This window comes from Pan paniscus, chromosome 4 (genome assembly GCF_029289425.2).
Source record: "Pan paniscus chromosome 4, NHGRI_mPanPan1-v2.0_pri, whole genome shotgun sequence".
NCBI classification, from domain to species: domain Eukaryota; kingdom Metazoa; phylum Chordata; class Mammalia; order Primates; family Hominidae; genus Pan; species Pan paniscus.
This window is the reverse complement of record NC_073253.2, coordinates 137,826,001-137,851,471: the sequence shown is the minus strand read 5'-3', so window position 1 is coordinate 137,851,471 and position 25,471 is coordinate 137,826,001. Positions and strand designations below refer to the sequence as shown.

The 25,471-nt window shown below is 42.6% G+C and overlaps 1 protein-coding gene and 1 long non-coding RNA gene across 2 annotated transcripts in view; one reads left to right on the top strand and one right to left on the bottom strand.

Moving 5' to 3' along the window:
• FGF1 (fibroblast growth factor 1) overlaps positions 1 to 14,452 on the top strand; it is a 92,798-nt gene extending 78,346 nt beyond the window's left edge. The window contains 2 exon segments of the mRNA XM_003829101.6: positions 6,099 to 6,202; positions 11,143 to 14,452. Coding sequence (XP_003829149.4) covers positions 6,099 to 6,202; positions 11,143 to 11,337 — 299 coding nt within the window. The 3' untranslated portion in view covers positions 11,338 to 14,452.
• The window catches only part of LOC117980394 (uncharacterized), a 427,289-nt gene that overhangs the window by 145,737 nt on the left and 256,081 nt on the right, over positions 1 to 25,471 (bottom strand). Inside the window, exon 10 of the long non-coding RNA XR_010112228.1 lies at positions 24,682 to 24,794. This is a non-coding gene — a long non-coding RNA (uncharacterized LOC117980394). The remainder of the gene's footprint in view (positions 1 to 24,681; positions 24,795 to 25,471) is intronic.

Below are 25,471 nucleotides of genomic sequence, written 5' to 3'. Positions count from 1 at the left end.
AACACTAGGAATCCCATCACTCAGAGTCCTCCAGTGTCACCAGCTGGCTGTTCTTACCTCAGAACTGTTTATAAAGAAATAGAGTTAGGATGAAGGACACATTTCCTCAATTTCTCTCCCAGTCTTAGTTCCTCTTATCCTTCCCAAAGCAGCTACTTGTATGAATCTGGTCAGTATCTGGTGCACAGTTTTATATTTTACTATAGATATATTCATGAGTTACACACGTATTGTGTTCTTTTTCTTTTCTTTTCTTGAGACGGAATCTCGCTCTGCCGCCAGGCTGGAGTGCAGTGGCGTGATCTCAGCTCACTGCAACCTCCTTCTCCCGGGTTCAAGCAATTCTCTCGCCTCAGCCTCCCGAGTAGCTGGGATTACAGGCGCCCACCAACACATCTGGCTAATTTTTTTTTTTTTGTATTTTTAGTAGAGACGGGGTTTCACCCTGTTGGCCAGGCTGGTCTTGATCTTCTGACCTCATGATCTACCTGCCTCGGCCTCCTGAATGCATTGTGTTTTTTAATATGATTTTCATCAAGGATTTACTATATTCTCCCATTGCAATTTAGTTTTTTTCACTGTATGTTATATTCTACCTTTCTTTGAAAGGGGATTAAAAAAAAACTACATACATACACACACACACACACACACACCCACAGAGAGAGAAAGAATGTTGCAGATTTTGTGCTTTTGTTTGCTTTTAGCTCAAAAACAATTGCAGCTTTTGTTATTGTGTTGCTGTATCACTCCCAGGTTCATTTGTCTGTATCCCTAATCATGCAGAAGCCCCAAGTGCAGGGACCATGGCTGGCACTGCGCATAAGTCCCAGCACCTAGTAGATGAATATGTGTTGACTGAATGGTTTTCCGTCCCCCAACCCTGAGCTGCTACCCGAGGAAAAAGCTGCTGCTGTGTGGCCAGCCCCTCCCTCTCTTCCCAAGGCCCCACTTTCTCATGCTCTCTCCTTCCTTGCCTGTCCTCAGCAGCAGCTGCAAGAGGATGTAGGTCTGGAAAACTGGAATGAAGTCACACTAGAGAGCTGGACACCAAGCCAGCTACACGAGCCGCTCAGCCTGGGTGTTGCTCCTTCCTGCCAGCCCTACTTGCAGAAGGATATATGTTTAGGAAACTTAGCCAGAAAGAAATCTAGTGAAAATGAGCTATGAAACTTGGACATCCTGGAGAAATAATATTTACAGAGGAAACTTTTGAGACGAACTCTCACCGGCACAACAAACCTGGTGTCGGGACTCATGGCTGAGGGCTGAAGTCATGTGCTAAGCAGGCCTCTGGCTCTTGTTTACCTCTATGAGGCCTCTTCATGGCCATGATGGAACTCCACAGATGGCAAAGCCAACCCTATTCAGCCCCATGGCCAGACAAGTGGGTGCTATTGAAGGCAGCAAAACAGAAATGCATAGGAAATGAAAAGCTTTTTAAAAATCTTCCTTGATTGGCTGGGCACGGTGGCTCATGCCTGTAATCCCAGCATTTTGGGAGGCCGAGGGGGGTGGATCACCTGAAGTCAGGAGTTTAAGACCATCCTGGCCAACATGGTGAAACCCTGTCTCTACTAAAAATACAAAAAACAAAACAAAAAAAAAAAAACTAGCCAGGCGTGATGGTGCGTGCCTGTAATCCCAGCTACCCAGGAAGCTGAGACAGGAGAATCGCTTGAACTGGGAGGTGGAGATTGCAGTGAGCTGAGATCACACCACAGCACTCCAGCCTGGGCAACAGAGCGAGACTCCATCTCAAAAGAAAGAAAAAAGAAACAAACAAACAAAAAAAACTTCCTTGATTACCTAAAAAGACCTCCCCTTTGGGGTTTCTGTCGCACCTATAATGTGTTTGACTAAATATCTACATATATGGGCGATAGGCTGAAAAGAGTCCCAGGCAACTAACCTCACTCCATTCCATGGCTACAAATGGGGTCCTGCATGGCCACCCACCATCTTGTCCATGTGTGATCTTGAACACAAAAGGGTGCAAGCAGGAGAGTATCGCTGGATTTGGATCAATCTATTCCCATAATTGGAGCCCAAGAGATTGTGTGAAAGACAGGAAAAAGTAGGATACTTGGAGTACTCGACCTGGGGTCTGGTCATCATTTTTCCCCTTCTTAGAAGTATAACGTTGCATAAAACACACTCTCACCAAACTTCAGCTCTTCACCAAAGGACAGAGCAAGCAACACCTTCCTCCAGGGAACACTTCGAGGAGAAAAGGTCACAAAAGCACAGAGGAAACAGTCATATGAGTACTGGCCACTTTCCATGCATTAGCCCTTACAACAACTCCCACTATAGATAAGGAAACAGAGGCAAATACTTTGCCCGATGATCACACGGCTAATAGGCAGCCAAGCAGAACTTGAGTTCATGTAGTTGTGTTCTGGAGCCCACACTCTTTAATTTTATACTGTTTATATCAAGATAGAAACTAGCATGGTGTCTGGCACATTGTAGGTGATCAATAAAAGTTAGCCCCTTCCTTTGATCTCTCTTAAACATATAGGATTATGCTGAGAAATTGACACAAAAGTATATGTGAAGGTTCTCTGAAAACCATAAAGTCTGATAACCATTTAAAAAAAAAACAGCTTTATTGAGATAACACACATACCATACAATTCACCTATTTAAGTTGTACAATGCAATGGATTTTCTTACAACTTAACAGAGTTGTGCAACCAACACCACAATCCATTTTAGAATATTTTCCAAAAGAAGCCCCATGCCTTTTAACCATAATTCCCCCATCTCCACCCACCCTGGCCCTGGATACCCTGAATCTACTTGCTGTCTTTATGGATTTGCCTATTCTGGACATTTCATTTAAATGGAAACATAAAACACATGGTCCTTTGTGATGCTTTCTTCCCACTCAGCACTGTTTCCAGACTCATCTGTGTTGTGGCATGCCTCAGAACTCTGTTCCTTTTTATTGCCAAAGAATATTCTATTGGCATTCCATGTATCTACTTGCTTCATAGACTGTTAGACTGAGAAATAACTTTATGGAGACTGAGCGCAAATACCCCTCATTTTACTGAAAAAGAGACTGTGTCTAAGAGGCTATGCAGCCTAGCCAAGGTCACTCAGCTCAGAGCCTAGCCTTGAGCCTTACAACTCTCCACGTGGTCCCATCTTACTGCCCCCCTCAGAGAGTTATTGGAGACATAATTCAAAGTGCACAGCTTATTGATGATGGGCCAGGAGAATCATCTCTGCCAATATTAGCCCAACACCATTCATTCACCAAATAATGTAGACTGCCCCCTGTGTGCAGGGCACTGTAGGAGGTGCTGAGGACCCCAGAGGGAACAGGACAAGATCTCTGCCCTTCCTCTCAGAGTGTACACTTTCCTGAGGAGGCAGAAATAGATCAGTAGCTCCCTAGATAATAAAATCATTGCATGTTGTACTAAGTGCCATGAAAGAAACAAGGGGCAGAGGAGGAGGAGGATGTGGGGGAGGGTGGCATTGGCAGGGAGAATGGGGTGGGGATGAAAGGACCCCGTGCGCAGAGTGTCACAGGTTACTGGGGAGGGCCTCTTTTAGGATATTTAGGCTGAGGCCTGGAGGAGAAGGACCTTGTGAATATCTGGAGGAAGAAGGTCCCAGAGAGAGGGCTATAGCATGTGCAAAGATCCCAGGAAAACAGGGAAAGTTTGAAGTTTAATAGGAGCAGAAAGACAGAGCGAGCAAGTGGTGTGACTGAAGGCTCAAGAAAGCAGGGCCCAGCTTACGGTGGAGGCCCATAGGCCTGTTCCCTCATGGCTACACTCTCAGAGCTAACCATTCCTAGGAGGACCCGTGAGAAAGTGCATCAGTGGCTTCCAGTTCCTTCCTGTGAATTAAATAAACTCCAGTTGCCACTGGAAGCTGGAGGAAGTCCTGAGTCTCTATAGCAAAGACTTCCAAGGAAGGGAGAATTTCATCTTAGGTAAAGGTGATGAAACTATGAATCATCCTGGGGGTGAACCAGGAGATAAGGAAGGCAAAGAGAAATAAGAAAATACAGGCATATTAACAGAGAAATGGTTAAACAATTATGGTATAGCTACATAATGGAACACAATTCAATCAGCAAGAAGAAAGAAGTTTACTCTTTCCATACTGATGTAGAAAGATCTACAATTAGTTGTTAAGCAAAAAAAAAAAAAAAAAAAAAAGCAAGGTACAGAACTGTGTGCTCAGTACATTACCATTAGTATGGGATAGTATGTCTTTTGCAATATACGCACACAAGCTGTCTAGAAAGGATACACACACAAGGTGTCTAGGAGGGGTTTCCTTGTTTCTGCATCCCCCCAGGAGATGTGCACTCCAGAACGAAGCTTTTCACTATCTCCTCTGCTGTTTGGGAAAATGGAAGTATATTTCCTATTCAAAGAAATTAAATTAAAAATGAAAACAGGCCAGGCACAGTGGCTCACACCTGTAATCCCAGCACTTTGGGAGGCTGAGGCAGGCAGAGCATGAGGTCAGGAATTCGAGACCAGCCTGGCCAACATGGTGAAACCCCACCTCTACTAAAAATACCAAAATTAGCCGGGCATGGTGGTGCATGCCTGTAATCCCAGCTACTGGGGAGGATGAGGCAGGAGAATTGCTTGAACCCGGGAGGCAGAGCTTGCAGTGAGCCGAGATCGCGCCACTGCACTTCAGCCTGGGCAACAGAACAAGACTCCGTCTCAAAAGAAAAAAAAAAAAAAAGAAAAGAACACAAAGAAAAGGCAATGAGGGGTCGAGATCTACCAACCAAAGCTCTGTGTGTTCCAGCCTCTCCTGCCCCTCGGCCTCTGCCAAGATGAACCTCAGAGATGCCCCCTCATCCTCCTAGGGAACTAACTACTGGGCAGCCACTGGTTCCTGGTCTAGATTTCACTCCTAGTTGTAATGATGGTTGTGACGGTCTAGTGACCAAATAAATTATCCCGAAGAGTCTAGAATTAATTCCAATTCCCAAATGTGAATTATCAAAGCACCTTTCTCAAGAGGGCACCCTAGGGTGAATAAACAAGTTAATAATTATCAAATGGACATTGGATTCCAATTAAGTGTCCAGCACCTTGGGAGTGTCAATCAGTGTGAATGAGGAGAGTGTGACTCTGTAACTCATAGTCCTTTCCCTCCATCTCCAGGTTTCTCAACCTGGACGCTGCTGACTTTTGGGCTGGAAAATTCTTTGCTGTTGGGGGCTGCCCTGTGCATTGTAGGATGTTAGCAGCATCTCTGGCCTCTACCCACTTGATGCCAGTAGCACCCGCCCCCCTAGCTGTGACAACAGAAACTGTCTTCAGAGATTGCCAAATGTCCCCTTTGGAGCAAAATCACCCCCAGTTGAGAACCACTGTTCTCATCACTGCATTTCCAGGTAACGGCTTCATTCTCCCCCCATCAGAAGCTGGTGATCTCCCCTCTGCCTCTACCCCAGGTGGGTTGCCATAGAGGCTGAGGGATTGACGGAAACTTCATTGTCAGGGAGTTCCCCGAGTTTCATATGTGGCAACCAGTCCTAACTCCCTGGGAACCTCTTCTGTCTCAGGGAAAACAGCAATCTCAGATTTTATAAAATAACGATCTGCGGACAGGAATCTCTCCCATGACTAGAAGGCGCAGACAATTAAAAGGCACCCCTGTGCAGGTTGATAATGAAAGCAGAACACATGCAGGCTGGCCAGATCCTACTCTATGGCATCCCAAGATTGCAGGGATGGGGGAGCCCGGGGGAGTGAGTGCCATTTCCTCCTGTGATTATTTTCCTACAAGTGACAGAAAGAAAGGAGCGAGGCACCGTGAAGGTGCACTCAGGGTCATTTTGTAACCAACAGGGTGGACAGGTAGGTGAGCCGGCCGTTGTCTCTCCTTCCTTTCCCAAGGACGTAATTCCCAATGGACAGCTTTCTTTGGAAGGCAAAGAAAAAGGGACTGTATTTCTGTGTTTTGATTAATCTGAGGCTCATCCCTGAGGGCTCCGTGAAATGAATGAGCAGAATTTTCCATGGCCAACTGTCCTGGCTGCCGGGTCCTATCGGCAAAAGCGTAGTGTTTATTTACTTTTGCTCGTGTTATTTTTATTCCAGTTCAGCTGCAGCTCAGTGCGGAAAGCGTGGGGGAGGTGTATATAAAGAGTACCGAGACTGGCCAGTACTTGGCCATGGACACCGACGGGCTTTTATACGGCTCAGTAAGTATGAAGCTGACATGCTTCCAGACGTGGCCAAGGTTTGAGGTTTCCAGAAATCTTGTTACATGGAGTGAGGCAAACTATAAAGCAACAATTAGTCTCTGTTTGTTATTTTTTCCAGAAGGATTCCCACCCTCACTCTGCTTTATTTTAGGCACAAACATAAAAGAGTTTCTTGTGGTATTCTCTCAAAACACTCAAATGTATTATCATATAAACACAGAGGAAAGATTGATTGATGTTTTGGTAACTCTTCAGTCACTCATTTTAGAATATCTAATCCCATTCCATTCATTCATTCATTCATTCCAAAAATGTTTTTCTTTCTTTTTTTCACTTTGAGACAGGGTCTGGCTCTGTCGCCCAGGCCAGAGTTCAGTGGCACAATCATGACTCACTGAAGCCTCGAACTCCTGGGCTCAAGAAATCCTCCCCCCTCAGCCCCCTGAGTAGCTGGGACCACAGATGAATACCACCATGCACGGCTAATATTTTTATTTTTTGTAGAGACAAGGTCTCACTATGTTGCTGAGGCTGGTCTCAAACTCCTGGGCTTGAGCAGCCTCAGCCTTCCAAAGTGCTGGGATTATAGGCCACCACACACAGCCCAAAAATGTTTCTTGAGTACCTAGGTACTACGTGCTATAGGTGTGTCTCTTATTGCTTTTTACACAAATGGCAGAGCCTGGGCTTTCGTAGTTTATATGTCATGCACAAAACTTTCAAAATAGCCCCTTTTATTCTGAAAGGATCACCTAAAAGGATAGAAAGCTTAATAACTTAATTCAACATTTATCAAATGTCTCCTGTGTCTAAGTGCCATGTTAGGTACTGAAAGGGTGTGAGGATGAATGAGCTGCATGGAGAGGCGTAGTCTAATTGTTTCTTCAGTAGCTAAAATCCTCCATGTTCCCTGCCCTTTCCCTATCATAGCTAGTGCTTTATACAGGTTTGACCATGTATAGATAGGTCTTTATGGGAAAGGAATAGAAATAGAGGCAATGTGATTTTGCCCCTATTGGTATCTCTGTGACAGGAGTTAACTGGAGAGACAGCTTAAACCAATGACTGCGGGTTTTGAAGTTATTTCTAGATTTTAATGTTCCCTCCTCTGTATCCTAACAGTTGATAAACTAAGGCTTGGCTGTAATTCCTAGCCCAATCCACACCCCTTTCCTCCCTTTTATGAAGACGTCTTCAAAAAGACAGTCAGTAGGGGGAATTTTAGTCTGGAGCTTCAACTTACATCGAATTGCCAAGTGACAGGGGGCACAGAAACCCTCTCTTGAAGTTGTCATCTCAGCCAAGGGTCCCAATGTGAACACAGCTTCGTTTCCTCTCACTGCCCACTAGGGATCAGGAGATTAAATCATCAGCGTAATAGGTAACCTCTAAAATGCTGTGTGCTCAGTACAGATCACTGGGGACGGCTTTAAGGGGTTTGGCAGTAGGGGACTTTTTAAGGTAGTTCTTCCAACTGGTAGTAAAATCAATCCATCAGTCAATCGTTTAGTCTCAGACTCATGATTGAATCTCACGCCTCTGCCACTCTGGCAAGTCACTTACCCACTCTGAGCTTTGTCTAAAATGAGGACAGTCATGGATCATAACCGCCTCACACAGAGCGTACGTGGGTTCAGCGGTGCAACACACAGAACGCGCCCATCAGAGTGGCTGGCACGTCACAGACCGGTGGTGGCTGTAAGACAAGTCATCAGCTTAGAAGCCCTCACCCTCACTGTGTCTTAGGTTATGCCACAGTTTTATGGCTTTTCCCCCTTTAAATAAATTTTGACGTTTATTGTAACCTGCTTTCACTTATATAAAAATATTGAGGGAGAACTCCCAGAATCTAATTTCCGATAGGCTCCAAGCACCCCCTTCTCCCACCATAGCCGTGGCCATCACTGCAATTCACCTGAAATATGATCTTAGTATATTACGCCTAAGAATGTTTGCATTTTCCCCATTGATAAAGAGAAGTTCTAAGATATCTCAAAGCTCTGCTTCATGCTCTTCACAAAATTTAGGCACTAATCCATCCTGATTCAAACTTGTGTGTGAGGAAAGGATATATATATTTTTTTTAAGTTTGAAAGGCTATATATCAAAATACTGATATAGTTATCTCTGGGGGTGGAGAATGGGTGATTTTATAATATGTGAATAACTTCCTGTATTTTCCCATTTTTTTTTTTACAGTAAGTATATGTCACCTATGTAATTTAGGGTGGGAGGGGAAACATGCTAAATATAAAAAAGAAGACAATTTAAACAATAGACATGAATCAATAGTTAACCCACATGTCTTCAGCATTGTACCAAGTGCATAATGAGTGCTGACAAATCCTGGTGGAGGGACGGAGCACCGCTGATCTGGCCTGCTGACTCAGCCTGTGACTCAGCTATTTTGTGTGTGTCAACTCCTCCAGTATAATAGAGACATCAGGTGGGGAATGTGGCCATCCTCACCTTCGTCACAGAACACAGGCCTGATGCCCACTATGAGGTGTCAGGCATGAGTCCTCCCTACAAGGGAGTGGGCAACCCACATAGGTCCAAGCTGTCTACCTCCTTCTACCCCCAACAACATGCACCAAACACGAATGTCTGCACCAAGTTCCTCTAGAGGCAGCAGAGTCATCCAATAAAATATTATATTTATATCTCATCTTGTTCCAATATGATCTAAAGTGTCTCACCCTGTTGTCATTTCACTAGATTATGAATGAATAAGAAGCAGGATACTTCCTGTTACACAGTTCCTTACTAAGAAAGGCTGACTTTACTGACTGCTTTATATTATCTCAAGAATCAAATTAAACGCATTACTTAGCTGGTGAGCACCTATTATTTGCAAGGCTCTGTGTCTGGGGGATGGAGAGAAGACCAACAAGATTCCATCTCCTTCCTCACTAGGGTTTATAATCTAAAGAAACAAACATGCTCACACATAGAGAACAATGAACAATATAATTGGAAACCGCCAGACAGGGAATCACCAACCACTGTGGGTGAAGAGAGACTGCAGGGGTCACACGACTTGAAAAAGGCAAAGCAAAGTCAGATGTCTCAGTTCCAGCATAAGTGTTTTAATATACCTGTTTTAGACCCAAATGTAATAAATATATTCTAAGATCTTGATGAATAGAAAGTTCAAAAACTCAGTTCCCCTTCCACCAACAGATTAACTACAAGTAAGCAAAATAGTGGTTGCTGGATTTTTTTCAAGTAACTGCACTCTTTAATATGTTGTGGCTGATTTTCAACTTAATAAATGTACAGCTGCACTGGGTTCTACTGTACGGATATTCTTTTATCCACTTAACCAATCACCTTTCCATGGACATATAGGTTACTCCTGATCGCTTATAACCATTGGTTCAGAGACCATCCTGAAAAATACAGTTGTACACTTACTCAACCATCTCCTAGGGGTAGATTCCTAGAAGTGAAATTGCTGAGTCAAAGGTAATACATCTTGTAAATTTTGATACATATTGCTAAATTGTCTTCAGAAACTTTCCACTAATTTTTCTCGCCAACTGTGCATGGCAGTGCCTAGTTCCCACATTCTAAGTCTTGCAAATGGTTTTTTATCTTTGCGCAAATTTTTTTTTATCTTTGCACATAGGATAGCTAACATATGATAAATAATTTTTAATTTGCATTTTTCTCGTTAGCAGTATTGAATGTTTTCATAGGTTTGTTGTTCACTTTTAAAACATCAAATAAAACATGACATTTTGATGATATCATAAGTCTATATCCATATAGCCTTATCTAGTCTGTATGTACATAAAGAGATGTAAGGCAGGATGTTTATCAGTGATTAACAGTTGCCTATATCTGGGTCGTGGGTTTTGGGATAGTTTTTTCTTTTTACAAAGTAAAGGTATATTTTTAAAAGTACAATTCTTCTTATAAGTAGCATTTTTATTACTCTTTAGAGACAGGTTCTTGCTCTGTCACCCAGACTAGAGTGCAGTGGTACAATCATAGCTCACTACAGCCTCAAACTCCTGGGGTCGAGCAATCCTCCTGCCTCAGCCTCCCAAAGTGTTGTGATTACAGGCACACACCATGGCACCTAGCTAATTAAAAAAAAAAAAAAATTGTAGAGAATGGGTCTTGCTATGTTGCCCAGATTGGCCTCAAATTCCTGGGCTCAAGCAATCCTCCTGCCTCAGCCTCCCAAAGTGTTGTGATTACAGGCATGAGCCACTGTGCCTGACCACAAGTAGCATCTATTTATAAGATTCTTTTTATAAGTAGCAAAAAATAAAGCTATTTTCATTTTAAAAAAATTTACATTCTACGATATGTTTCATGCTTAGGATAAATTTTGCACAAGCATATCTTCATAACAATACTTAGGTAAAATCCTGACGTTAGTGAAAATCACCAGGATAAAAGGCATTTTAGCAGCTTTTTGTTTATTCTTTAAGTCTAGTCTTCAAGTTAAAACAACAACAACAACAACAACCCACTACATCATAGTCTGGTTTTTACCTATTTTGAATGTTTTTCCATGGTCAGGCCTGTGTGCCGGGCCACTACAGAGATGAAAGATCCAGCCCTGCCCTCAAGGTACTTACAGTCGAGCAGAATGTCCCCAGTGGGAGATTCTAGAGTCCTGAGGACTCTTAGAAGTGCTCTTATCAGTAGCATCTTAATTACTTTACAATGGATTTTAAATGGAAAGGAAGTTTACAATAATAGCAAATGCATATTGACAGCTCTTTAGTGCCCGGTGCTGTTCTAAGTCCTTATGACTACCCTGTGAAATAAGTTCCACCATGACCCCAGTTTTCCTGAAAAGGAGACTGAGGCATGGAGAGCTTTAGTATTTTGCCCAATGTCACACAGCTAGTAAATGGGGACCCCCATGTGAAACTACTCACTGATTGTCCTACTCTCTTGTGGTTTTATCTTTTTAGCAGACACCAAATGAGGAATGTTTGTTCCTGGAACGGCTGGAGGAGAACCATTACAACACCTATATATCCAAGAAGCATGCAGAGAAGAATTGGTTTGTTGGCCTCAAGAAGAATGGAAGCTGCAAACGCGGTCCTCGGACTCACTATGGCCAGAAAGCAATCTTGTTTCTCCCCCTGCCAGTCTCTTCCGATTAAAGAGATCTGTTCTGGGTGTTGACCACTCCAGAGAAGTTTCGAGGGGTCCTCACCTGGTTGACCCAAAAATGTTCCCTTGACCATTGGCTGCGCTAACCCCCAGCCCACAGAGCCTGAATTTGTAAGCGACTTGCTTCTAAATGCCCAGTTCACTTCTTTGCAGAGCCTTTTACCCCTGCACAGTTTAGAACAGAGGGACCAAATTGCTTCTAGGAGTCAACTGGCTGGCCAGTCTGGGTCTGGGTTTGGATCTCCAATTGCCTCTTGCAGGCTGAGTCCCTCCATGCAAAAGTGGGGCTAAATGAAGTGTGTGAAGAGGTCTGCTAAGTGGGACATTAGTAACTGCACACTATTTCCCTCTGCTGAGTAAAGCCTGTCTGTGATTCCCCCAAACATCTGGCATGGCTCCCTTTTGTCCTTCCTGTGCCCTGCAAATATTAGCAAAGAAGCTTCATGCCAGGTTAGGAAGGCAGCATTCCATGACCAGAAACAGGGACAAAGAAATCCCCCCTTCAGAACAGAGGCATTTAAAATGGAAAAGAGAGATTGGATTTTGGTGGGTAACTTAGAAGGATGGCATCTCCATGTAGAATAAATGAAGAAAGGGAGGTCCAGCCGCAGGAAGGCAGAATAAATCCTTGGGAGTCATTACCACGCCTTGACCTTCCCAAGGTTACTCAGCAGCAGAGAGCCCTGGGTGACTTCAGGTGGAGAGCACTAGAAGTGGTTTCCTGATAACAAGCAAGGATATCAGAGCTGGGAAATTCATGTGGATCTGGGGACTGAGTGTGGGAGTGCAGAGAAAGAAAGGGAAACTGGCTGAGGGGATACCATAAAAAGAGGATGATTTCAGAAGGAGAAGGAAAAAGAAAGTAATGCCACACATTGTGCTTGGCCCCTGGTAAGCAGAGGCTTTGAGGTTCTAGCCCAGTGCTTCTCCAACACTGAAGTGCTTGCAGATCATCTGGGGACCTGGTTTGAATGGAGATTCTGATTCAGTGGGTTGGGGGCAGAGTTTCTGCAGTTCCATCAGGCCCCCAGGTGCAGGTGCTGACAATACTGCTGCCTTACCCGCCATACATTAAGGAGCAGGGTCCTGGTCCTAAAGAGTTATTCAAATGAAGGTGGTTCGACACCCCGAACCTCACCTGACCTCAACTCACCCTTAAAAATGCACACCTCATGAGTCTACCTGAGCATTCAGGCAGCACTGACAATAGTTATGCCTGTACTAAGGAGCATGATTTTAAGATGCTTTGGCCCAATGCCTATAAAATGCCCATTTCGAAAATATACAAAAACATACTTCAAAAATGTTAAACCCTTACCAACAGCTTTCCCCAGGAGACCGTTTGTATTACCATTACTTGTATAAATACACTTCCTGCTTAAACTTGACCCAGGTGGCTAGCAAATTAGAAACACCATTCATCTCTAACATATGATACTGATGCCATGTAAAGGCCTTTAATAAGTCATTGAAATTTACTGTGAGACTGTATGTTTTAATTGCATTTAAAAATATATAGCTTGAAAGCAGTTAAACTGATTAGTATTCAGGCACTGAAAATGATAGTAATAGGATACAATGTATAAGCTACTCACTTATCTGATACTTACATTTACCTATAAAATGAGATTTTTGTTTTCCACTGTGCTATTACAAATTTTCTTTTGAAAGTAGGAACTCTTAAGCAATGGTAATTGTGAATAAAAATTGATGAGAGTGTTAGCTCCTGTTTCATATGAAATTGAAGTAATTGTTAACTAAAAACAATTCCTTAGTAACTGAACTGTCATATTTAGAAGGGAAGGAAAATGACAATTTGTGAAAGTTCAAAGCAACAGTGCAATTGAAGAATTGACCTAAGTAAGCTGACATTATGGTTAATAACAGTATTTTAGATTTGTGCAGCAAAATAATTTCATAACTTTTTTGTTTTTGTTACTTGGATAAGATCAATCTGTTTTATTTTAGTAAATCTTTGCAGGCAAGTTAGAGAAAATGCAGTGTGGCTTAACGTCTCTTTAGTATGAAGATTTGGCCAGAAAAAGATACCCAGAGAGGAAACCTAAGATAATTATAATGGTCCATACTTTTTATTGTATGAATCAAACTCAAGAATAACATTGGCCAAGGAAAATTAAATACCATTGCTAACTTGTGAAATGGAAGTCTGTGATTTCAGAGATGGAAAGCATTGTAGTAAAAACACCAATGTGACCTCGACCATCTCAGCCCAGATATCATTCATATATCTGTTCAATGACTATTAAGGTGCCTACTATGTGCTAGGCACTGTACTGGATACTGGGGACCTTGTCTGTCTGGTTTGCTGCTGTATCTTCTCCCAGGGCATTATATTTATGATGAAAGATGCTGTGGATTCAATTCTTTCAGTCAAGAATAAACACAGACTTTGTAGGTTCCTGCTGAATAAAGCAAATCCCAGAAACCCAGATTTTGGAAGAATCAGCAACCCCCAGCATAAAATAAACCCCTATCAAAATGTCAGAGGACATGGCAAGGTAAACTTAGCATTTTCAACTTTAGAACCAGGTCAGCTTCAGGGGGACTGCTTTCAAATCAGCCAAAGAGCCTGTCAGATCTTCTTAGAAGGAAGAGGTTGGTAGTTCCCTGCTCTGTTTTGAACATGCTCTAGTTTATTAACCTGGGGACATTCCCATTGCTGTCTTAAGTAAGTCTCATAGCCAGCTCCTGTCACGTGATTCTCATATGGATTCATTTTCGGGCCAGCTCTGAACAAAGCATCATGAACATATGTGCTTTTGGTCGTTTGCAATGTGATGGTGGTGGAGGTAGGTATTGGTTTCCTTGGAAGGCATGATAAGAAAGATTCACTATGGCCAACAGTGTGTATGAACAAAAAACTGATTGGAGCATCAGCTATTACTGAAGGTCCTTGCTTTGTGTCAGAGGCAAAGGAACCCAAGTCGCCAAGTCCTCAGCCTTGAGTGTACTGCTGACAACTAAACTCACAGGCTGCAAAGCAGACCTCTGATGAAGATGCCTGTTATTTCACATCACTGTCTTTTTGTGTATCATAGTCTGCACCTTACAAATATTAATAAATGTTCCAATAATAGGTGATAATGTCTCTGAGTTTCTGAGCATCCTGCTGCCTCATCTTTCTATCAAAGAACCTCCCCAGCATCCCTGAGGTGTGGCTGCTTAGTTTTCGATACTTACCTTGTTACCAGATGTCAGACTTTAAAGGCTAACAGGGAATGCGAAGGTAGAAACATTTTTCAATGTGTTTGGAAACAGAAGGCAGTATGGGTGATTTTCTACATTTCTGTTAGGGTAATATACATATACAGGAAATTCACCTCCTGAGGAGCCAGGCACCATAAATAACTCAGGTGAAACTTTTTCTTCTTAACATAAACCATGTAAAATTATGCTACTATTGTTGAGGTGACTGGCTCGTGCTTAGGCAAAGATATGATATGACCTGAAAAAAAAAAACATTTAAGGACTTATTTACAATTTTAAGTCAATGGCAAGAGGGTGGATCTCTTCATCTTAAGAGCCCTGGTGTGGAGCTATAGATTTGCTTCTCAGATTTTCTAAATTATCATTTTAAGCAGTGTTTCCTTAAATAAACCTCTGGATCTTATGACATCTTATTCTTAGGAGGAAGTACGCTGCTGCCTAGCACATCATGCAGAATCACGCACACAGGCACACACACAGATGCACACGCATCGTCTAAGGAAAAAGGTGGGGAGAGTGTGCTCACTCTGCTAATTACATACCACAATATTGGTATACCACAGTCAATCCTTTCTTTTCCTTCTAAAGTTGCCTAAAGCAATATTTTTCTACTTTTTGGATCTTGCTCCACCATAAGAACTAATTTTCCATTACAAACTGGCACATACATACTGTTATACATACACACCACTGAAACAAAAATTTCACAAAACTAGATGAGAGGCACTTTGATTCTTCAGTTACATTCCACTAAAACACACTAGTCAAACATCATTTAACTTGGTTGACAACATTCATGGGTCACAACCGCAGTTTGAAAAACACTGACTTAAAGCAACTGTTCTTCCCAAAGATGGCGAGAGCCAATGAGGATCTTGTGTTATGACTTTAGTGTTTTCAAAGACGCAGTTTGTTCTTGAGTAAACAAGACAAGAGGACATCCTGTTACCCAGGAATCATCTGTTTTGAAGGCTCTGTTAATTCTTTTAGCCTGGTTTGCTGCTAATCATGCAAAATGAATGTAATGGAACAGATTCCATGGGCGCCCACTGCTGCCTCCAAGGCTGGTCTAGCAGATTTTTCTGCTCTTGGAAGCCCTGGAGACTTTGACCCCCCTCCCCCTCCTTTGGAATTCTCATCACGTTGGGTCTTGAGGTCATTCCCTCCCTAACTCCCACAGTCTTCACTTCATTCCTCTCTGTTGCCTCCCCAACCCCTCACCAATTCCTAGTTCTTAACCATATCTAATAAAAACATAAAAAGCAGATTGAACCAAGAAAAGGCTATAACCTGGGGCCTCTATGCATCTTCCCCAGCTCCCATCACTTTCTGGAAATGATCCTCTCTCACCTCTTATCTACCTTTTAAAAAGTGTGCCATTCCTGGCTCAGTCATAAGCTAAACACCATTGTTGCTGGTATGCAGCTTATACAGGGATCTGCATTTTCCATCTTGGCTGAACCAACTAAACAAAGTAATTCTATGTCTTAAATATTTGGTGCGGTGTGGGTGGCTGAGAATGGACCTCCTGTCAGTGAACTTGACCACAAAGAGAAAAATATAAATATAGTCTTTACTTTTCATATTTATCTGAGTGATGTCCTATTTATCATGGGGTGGGAAGGGAGGAGGAATCTCCAATCCTAAGCACTTTTGGGTTGTTATATTAGCTAGTATGGTAGTAGTAGCACATCAGACAAAAATGTGCTGTCAACTACACTTTCACAAATTAACAAAAAATATTTTTAGAAGCAGTAGTGACAATGTGGAAATATTTAAGCCCAACTGAGCAGCAAGACTTGTATGTTCTCCATTTCAAAATGACTAGGGATGATTTGTTTGATGACCGTTAAAATGGAAATAATGGCTAGTAAAAAGTGGCACCCCCTCCTTCAAATCCACTCCCCAAAGCTGTCCTCCACCCCCCAGAAAAAACTCCTTTTGCCATTATACATAAATGTACACTAAAATCCACTCAGAGAACTCAGAGCTTCAGGCTTGGGGATCTGACGCTAGGGACTCCAGACCCTAGTGATTGAACTACCATTCTCTCAAGTAACAAGGGAAATGTACTAAATGACTACTGGAATCTTTCTGCAACATTGGACCCACTTTGTGGTTGACATATTGACCATGACATACTACACTGTTAGCTTTCCACCCTAGTTATAAAATTAAAAAGAGAAACCAGGTCACACACAGCCTGAAGCCAGAGGGTGGGTTTGCTTTATAAAATGCACATACTGTAGGACCTAGCTTTGGGGTCTTCTGATGGTTCTGAGAATGTTTGTGATGTGGGAAGGAGGTATTTCCCAAATTGCTTCCTTCCTTCTTAGCTCCCCACTGTCACGCAGGCTATATTTACACATTCAGCAGCTAAACATTGGTGTCTGTTTTATTACATAAACAAGGAAAACCTCACATGTCCTTGATGTGCTTTTCTATCAGCCTTAATGAAAGGTTGGGCATTCCCTGTTTGGAACTGTGTTCAATTTAAGGATTTGGTTCACTTGGCCAAAGTGTTTGGGGATAGAGATGTAAATAGTCAATTTGTGCCAATTGTCACAGAGACACACTTCACTGTGATTTTCACATTTCATGTTTTCTTAGGAAATAATTTTTTTTAGTCTGACCCATAGATACATAAGAGTAAGATGTTGGATTATTTTCTAACATGCCTTATTCTCCAAAATAAGTTATAGGAACGTATTATATACTAACTTGTTTTGCATGGTTTAGAAAAACAAGACTGTTCAGAGCCTGGGAATATCAACTGTATTAAGAGTTTAGCAACTTCCTGTGGAAATGAATAGTAAAATCTATTGCATTCTCAAAATAGAACACCTGCAGTAGGGACAGTGCTATTGACCCAGGAAATGGTACAAGTTTTAAGACTGGGCAGATTGTTTCTGCTAATACGGGACAAAATTGCAAATCCAAGATGGTTGTGCAGAGAGAGCACACGAGAGGGAAATATGTTTCTATATCCTTGGTGCTACTGAAATCTGCTGTATATTTAATTGAGGTGAAAAAGAGGTAGGTTTTTGGTTTTTTTTTTTTTTTTTTTTGAGACAGAGTCTCACTCTGTCGCCCAGGCTGGAGTGCAGTGGTGCAATCTCGGCTCACTGCGACCTCCACCACCCAGGTTCAAGTGATTCTCCTGCCTCAGCCTCCCGAGTAGCTGGGACTACAGGCACCCGCCACCACGCCCGGCTAATTTTTGTATTTGTGGTAGAGACGGGGTTTCACCATGTTAGCCAGGATGGTCTCGATCTCCTGACCTCATGATCCGCCCGCCTTGGCCTCCCAAACTGCTGGGATTACAGGTGTGAACCACAGTGCCCAGCCAAAAAGAGGTAGGTTTTATAGATTGCTTGAAAACGTATAAGAATTGCTTGAACCCAGGAGGTGGAGGTTGCAGTGAGCTGAGATCATGCCACTGCACTCCAGCCTGGGCAACAGAGCAAGACGAAAGAAAGAGAGAAAAAGAGAGAAAGAAAGAAAAGGGCAGGGTAGGGCAGGGCAGGGCAGGGAGAGAGAGAAGAGAGAAGAGGGAGAGGGAGGGAGAAAGAAATGAAAGAAAGAAAAAAAAGAAAAGAAAGAAAAAAGGAAAGAAAGGAAGGAAGGAAAAGGAAGAAGGAAAGGAAGGAAGGAACGAACGAGAGAGAGAGAGAGAAAACGTATAACTCCGAGAAACTTCACTTCAAAAAACTTCACTCTGTCACCCAGGCTAGAGGGCAATGGCATGATCTCGGCTCACTGCAACCTCCGCCTCCTGAGTTCAAGTGATTCTCCTGCCTCGGCCTCCTGAGTAGCTGGGACTACAGGCGAGTACCACCACGCCCGGCTAATTTTTGTATTTTTAGTCAGGGATTTGCCATGTTGCCCAGGCTGGTCTCGAACTCCTGACCTCAAGTGATCCGCCTGCCTCAGCCTCCCAAAGTGGTGGGATTAAAGGTGTGAGCCACTATGCCCAGCCCATCCATTAACCATTTATTGTCTATATTAGTCAGGGTCCAGTCAGGAGACAGAAACCAGACAAATCATTTGAACAGGGGGGATATTTTAATGGAAAGAATTGTTAACTAGTAAAAGGGATTAACTACTAAGAAGGGTAAGGAGATCTCTAAAGAACATTGGAATAGCAGGTGTAGAGAGCAACTACTATCTTCAAAGATGAGGAGAGTACTCAAGGAAGGAACTCACTTGAAAGAGGACACCCTGTCAAGATGAGATTCAGGCTGCATTCGAGATGTGGCCATGGCCCACTGGATGGTGAAGAATTTCACCGAGGTGCTTCATTCCCACTAGAATGCTGGTGAAACTCTCTGGAAGCAACTTGCTGGGGTGCCAGTAAAACTCACCAAAAGGTGTGCACCATAGGAGCAAGAAGAAACACAGGAGCAAGAAGAAAAGCACAAGAACCCCAAAGAAATGCCCCTTCTTCTGATAGTGTCTACCCAGCGCCCTCTACTGACAAACGTTACTTCATATCAGCTGGTATAGAAATGTTTTCAGGGTTCCGCTTCACTGTAGCAAAACGATGCAGAGAGTAGATTTGGAGCAGAAAAGCAATAAACTGGTAACTGTCATAAACATGATTTAGATACTCTGCTAGATACAGAGTATTCAAAGATGAAAAAAGGTGGTCCTTTCTCTGAAAAAGCTTATAGTGGTGGAGAAAGTGCTAATCTTTTTGGCTTTATTTCCTTTAAAAAAAAATGCTATCTTTCTAAGCCTTCTGAGATTCTCAGAAGAACACTAGGTATGTTCAAGGTACTATCTTTACATATTATTAAGTCATTCCCTAATTTAAATTAACACAAATCAACGTGAGATACAGATACAGAAGAAGATAGCTTTGAACTCAGACAGCCAGAGTTGGAATCTTGACTCCTCCACTTACTGACTTTGTAACTTTGGGCAAATTACTTAATCTGTCTGTGCCTCCATTTCCTCCGCTGTAAAATGAGGATACAAATAGTATCAACCTCATAGAGTTGTTGGGAAGATTGAGAGGGAGGCATGCAAGTATTTTTAACAAAATATCTAGCATATAATAAGGATTAAATAAACGTGCCATTATTTTTATAATAAATATCCTATATATTATATAATAAGATAGGACTAAAAATAACCTTTTAGAGCCTCCATTTAAGTTCCGAGTGATCAATTTCATGAATCCATATTTGGAGAGATCTTGTTCCACAGCAGTGCGTATGAAAAAGATGAGAATCTTAATTGACTCCAAGTTTAATAAGACCCAGATGATGATAATTTCCCTATTGTAGTTTCAGCTGGTCAGTCCACATATGGACTATGGTATCTTATTCTAGATGCTGCATATTAAATAAACTTTTATAAATTTTAAAACAAAATTATGTGGAGAATAACAGATGACTAGTAAAGGGCCAGAAAAACATATACAAAACAAACAAACAAAAAACAACTAAAGAAACGAGATTTGTTTAGTTATGGGAAGATTTAAAAGATACCATAGCTCTCTTCAGCTAGTTCAAGGGTCATATCGTTTTTCTTGCTCTGGTCATCAAAATGAGTATAGGCATTCTACAAAGTTCCAGCCTATCCCCTGTCTGCAATCTATATGGATGATCCTCAATAAAACCTTAACCTTCTTTCTAATCACCTGTCCTAATGTTACTTGGGAGGGGCACTGGTTAAGTTACTAGGTTTTTCATTCAATCACTTGTCCATTCTTTCAACAAATATTTCTTGAGACCTGAATATGCACTCGGTCTGGTGGGTGCAAGGGTGCACAGTAAACCTCTTTCCTGGAGCTTACACTCTCATAAAAGGAGACAGATATTGATGAACACCTCATTTTTCAAATTTCAATCATTTGCATACTACTTCCAAAATTTTTGCCATATATACCTATTGTCTGATTATGGTACTTCTAATTCATATAATTTATGTAAGACAGATTGTTTTATCTACTTTAAGGCCCACTTTATGCAAAAATACTCATAAAAGTGTAAGTATTCATTACTAGTACTACTATATAGATATTTCTTCTAATACACATTAAAATAAACATATAACTTTAACATCATAAAAGGACATCCACATATCATCTCTCCCATCATACAGATACCACACTTTAGCAAGTAATTTACCCAAGGAATCACACAGAGAAATGTAAAACTGCAACTGTCACAGCTGCTTGCAAAGAAGTATCCAGTGTCCTTAGACCATATAAGAAGGGGATTTCACTTCATTTCACTTAAGAGCTTCCCCCAGTAAGTGAGCTGATATCTGAAGGAAGAGTAAGAGTTGACTAGTTAAAGAGATATGGCAAGGCTTATGAAGAACACTCCAGATAGAGGCAGCAGCATGTGCCAAGGCCCTGTGGCAGGAAGAATGATGCCAGCGAGGCTCAAGTATAGAAAGCAAGGGGCGGCAGGGCATGGTATGAAGGGAGGCCAGGCAGGGAGGTAGAAGCTAGTGATAGAAGAGGGAAGCTGGTGGACTTCATTCTCCACCATCTGCAGACAACCACATAGAAGCCACATATACGCGATCATCCTCTCTCACCACACAGCTGAATTATAACACTTCCCTAGACCCTCTGCCAAAGGACACAAATAATCAGTATCAGCATGCACGTTTCTGGCCTAGATTCAAATATGAAACTTTGAAATGTATTTCAGACGTGAAACTTTGGAAGCTGAAGTTGTATTTGCTAAATACTTAGATCTTTCATGGAGGCTTTTATTCATTCCATTCAGCAGGTGGAGTAGAGGAAAATGCTTTTTATTCCCAGCATATTCCCTTAAACCCAAAAGGAAAAACAAGGTTTGCCAGCATAGCTGAGGTGCGAGTTAGAACAGGGAAGCAGTGATTCTGTTCTGTATCTGAGTCTCATTCATATTGAAAACATGAAGTAATTAGCTTCTTATTGCTGTACTTCCAGAGATTCTGAATTTGATGTTTCTGTCCAAGTTTGGGTAGCTATGCTACTATTCAGTCCAAAAACAAATGAGGCAGCTTAAAAAGAATCACACAACCAAAAACCACATCTTTCACAAGCTACAAAAACAGAAAGACAACTTGGAAACTTTTCAGAGATGGTGCCAGTTTCATGATTCAGAGACAGGAGAAGGGAAATTGGCTGGCTGGAGGCAATGTCTTAATCTGGGTATGAAAATAGACAACATACATATGTTTTTATAGATCTAAGGAGGAAAACTCAACAGCTCACATTACTTTTCAGAAACTAGCTCCTTAGAGTCCTAAGGTCAAATAGTGATCCCATGGAAAGAACAAAGAAACCAAAGGGAAATAAAGTGAATAGAGACAGAATATTTTTGGTATTCCAGGTTCTATAAGAAACATGACTGATTCTTTATAATAACCACTCTGAATTGATCTCATTCCTTTTTCTAAAAGGCATGGGGCTGGGTGCCATGCCTCACCATGTGAGCCACAGTGGCTCACATCTGTAATCCCAGCACTTAGGGAGGCCGAGGCAGGTGGATCATTTGAGGTCAGGAATTCGAGACCAGCCTGGCTAACGTGGAGAAACCCCATCTCTACTGAAAACACAAAAATTAGCCAGACATGGTGGCGCATGCCTGTAATCCCAGCTATTCGGGAGGCTGAGGCACAAGAATCACCTGAACCTGGGAGGCAGAGGTTGCAGTGAGCTGAGATCGTGCCACTGCACTACAGCCTGGGTGACAGAGTGAGACTGTCTCGGAAAATCTCAGAAAAAATAAATAAATAAAAGTTTAAAAGGCATGGAGATCTGCCTTCCTGACAACTAAACAATAAAGTAGTTTCTGAATTCCTGGTATGGAAGAAGGGATTGTAATAGACACCAAAGAATCTAGAGAACAAAAAACCGACACTATTGAGAGCTTCACACTCACAACTTGGCTGGAGAATGTGATATACGAACAAATCATTAGAATGTAACAGGAGAGCACTAAGAGGAACATGGACTGGATGCTACCAGAACACAGGTACGAGGAAAAATTCTTCCCAGGGGAGTTAGGGAAGACTTCCCAGCTGAGTAACGTTTCAGTCCTATCAGAAGAGACAAGCAGGCACTATGGTTTGTATGTTTCCATGTCCCCAAAATTCATGTGTTGAAACCAAATCACCAGAGTGATAGTGGTGGGAGGTGGGACCTTTGGGAGGTGATTGGTCAATGGAATTAGTGCCCTTATAAAAGAGGCCTGATGGAACTGCCTTGTCTCTTCCACTGTGAGGACATAGCCAAAAGGAGCCATGAACCGCTTTCTACGAACCAGAAAGTGGGCCCTTGCCAGACACCAAATCTGCTGGTGCCTTGATCTCGAGCTTCCCAGCTTCCAGAATCGTGAACAATAAATTTCTGTTGTTTATAAGCTATTCAGTCTGTGAGTTTTTTTTTACAGCAGCCTAGACAGACTAAGACAGCAGGTGTCTACCAGGTGGGGAAGTAGGAAAGGGAAGCAGGACCATGGAGTCTCACCTCACTCGTGGATTAGATACCAGAGAGTCACGCATGAAAGGGAGCCACAAGTGGTCAAAGTCACCCCCGACAAGCCTGCAGGGAAACGCATGTACCATCCTTGGGCAAATCCAACATGGCCGTTCCTTTCTCCCACATGGAAACAGATTACAGATCACTGCTTCTTCAGCTGAGCACCAGAGGAAGTCACTGACATGTGTTTGGGGGCTACATCCTATGAATATAGTGAATAATTAAGCACCATAATCACCCTTGGCCAAGAAGTGCTCCTGGTATGAGAGGCCCAGAAAACTGGGGTAACAGCAGACTCCCACCTCACCTCTCACTGCCCAGAGCACAAATGCAAGGAGTAGAAGAATGAGCAGATCACCCATACTATTAACTGTGACTTTTTCTTTTCTCTCTCCTGAGTAAGTTTCTTTCCTGTGAGTTAACTGTGTGTGTGATGTCACTTTCCTGCCAAGTAGAGGGCACAAGCTCTGGAGTCCTCTGATGCCAATACTGTATTTGTGGTTTCCCTAAGACTTGGTCTCCCTATCTCTAATACAGAGAGAATAGCATAAGCTTCTTCACACAGTTGGCAGGAGGATTCAGTGAACTAAGCCATGCAGATTGCACAGAAACACTGTGAGGCACAGGGAAAGCGGTCCATGAGTATTTACTATTACTGCTATTATTATGACTCCAGTCAGAGGAGACAGCACGGGTTTGGGCACAAGCACAAGAACACCAGGTTTAAAGGATGCTGAGCAGCACAACTTGCCAGAGGTGAAGCCTGTAAAGTAGGAAACTTACTTCACAAATCTGGGGAATTTGGGAAGGTTCTTTATTGCAGGACTAAGCTTCCACTCTGCCTTTAGGCAAGAAGGAACCAGTGGAGATTTTAAGCAGGTAAGTCATAACTTGACATTTTGATTAAACTGAGATAGCTCTAGCTGTAGTATGGAAAAGAAGATGGGAAAATCAGCCAGGAGGCTCCTGCAGGAGCTTGGTGTTGAGAAAAGGAGAAAATAAATTGGCCAGGTGCAGTGACTCACGCCTGTAATCCCAGCACTTTGGGAGGCCGAGGCAGGAGAATCACTTGAGGCCAGAAGTTTGAGACCAGCCTGGCCAACACGGTGAAACCCCATCTCTACCAAAAATGCAAAAATTAGCTGGGCGTGGTGGCATATGCCTGTAATCCCAGCTACTCAGGAGGCTGAGGCATGAGAATCACTTGAACCCAGGAGGCAGAGGTTGCAGTGAGCTGAGATCACACCACTGCACTCCAGCCTGGGCAAAAGAACAAGACTCTGTCTCAAAAAAAAAAAAAAAAGAAAGAAAGAAAGAAAGAAAATGAATTGACAATGATGATGATGACAATGACGATGATAATAATAGTCTTGGCGTGGGTCCCCCAAAAACAGACCCTGAGACCATGACTTGGGTGCAGGTTGAGAGGAAAGTCCAAGAAGTACAAGTTGAGGGAGGAGAAAGTCAGACATGGAAGGGAGAAGGGCCAACAAAAGGCATGTCCCTGAGCAGGTCACTGCTGTAGAAAACTGGCCTTAATTCCAATGGGGGCATTCTGAGGAATTATGGATGAAACACCTAAGAATTGCCCAAAAAGGGAAGCTGGGGTACTTACCCATTGACTTCCATCCTTCTCTGGTTGAGGGTTTCTACTAGAGGTGTAAATCCCAGGACTTCTGGGCTGCTCTGTCTCTGGAATGACAAGCTCCTGGAGCACTCAAGGAAGTCCTTGGGGAGAGAAAGACAGACAGGTGGGCTTTGAGGTGGGAAGCTTTGAGTTTGATTGGGAACTGTCCTTCAGGGCTGCATGAGAGCTCAGAAGTGGCTGACAGGATATGGGGGGTTGGAGAGGAGGAGGAGGAGGCGGAGGAAGAGGAGGAAGAGTAATTGCAGCAGGCAACCTTTACTGGGTGTTTCCCATGGGCCAGGCATGGTGCTAAGCACTTTATATAAATGCATTATCACAGTCTACCCTTACAACCCTCAGGAGGTGATGATGCTGTTTATATCTTCATCTTATAGATGGGGAAACTGAAGCACCAAGAGGATATATGATATACCCAAACTCACACAGCAAGTAAGTGATGACACCCATACTTGAGCTCATGTATTCTGACTCCGGGGTCCACATCTTCCATCACTACTCTATACTGCATCAGAGAGAATGGCAGCATGCTGGGAATAAGGGATGAATCTGAGAACAATTTAGGGTAGTGCTGTCCACAGAATTTTCTATAATGATGGAAATGATATCTGTGCTGTGCAGTATGGTAGTCATTAGCCACGTGTGACTCTTGAGCACTTGGAAATGTGAATTGTGTGACTGAAGAATTAAAATTTGAATTTTATGTAAATTTAATTAATTTAAATTGAAATAGCAATGCATGGCTAGTGGCTACTGTACT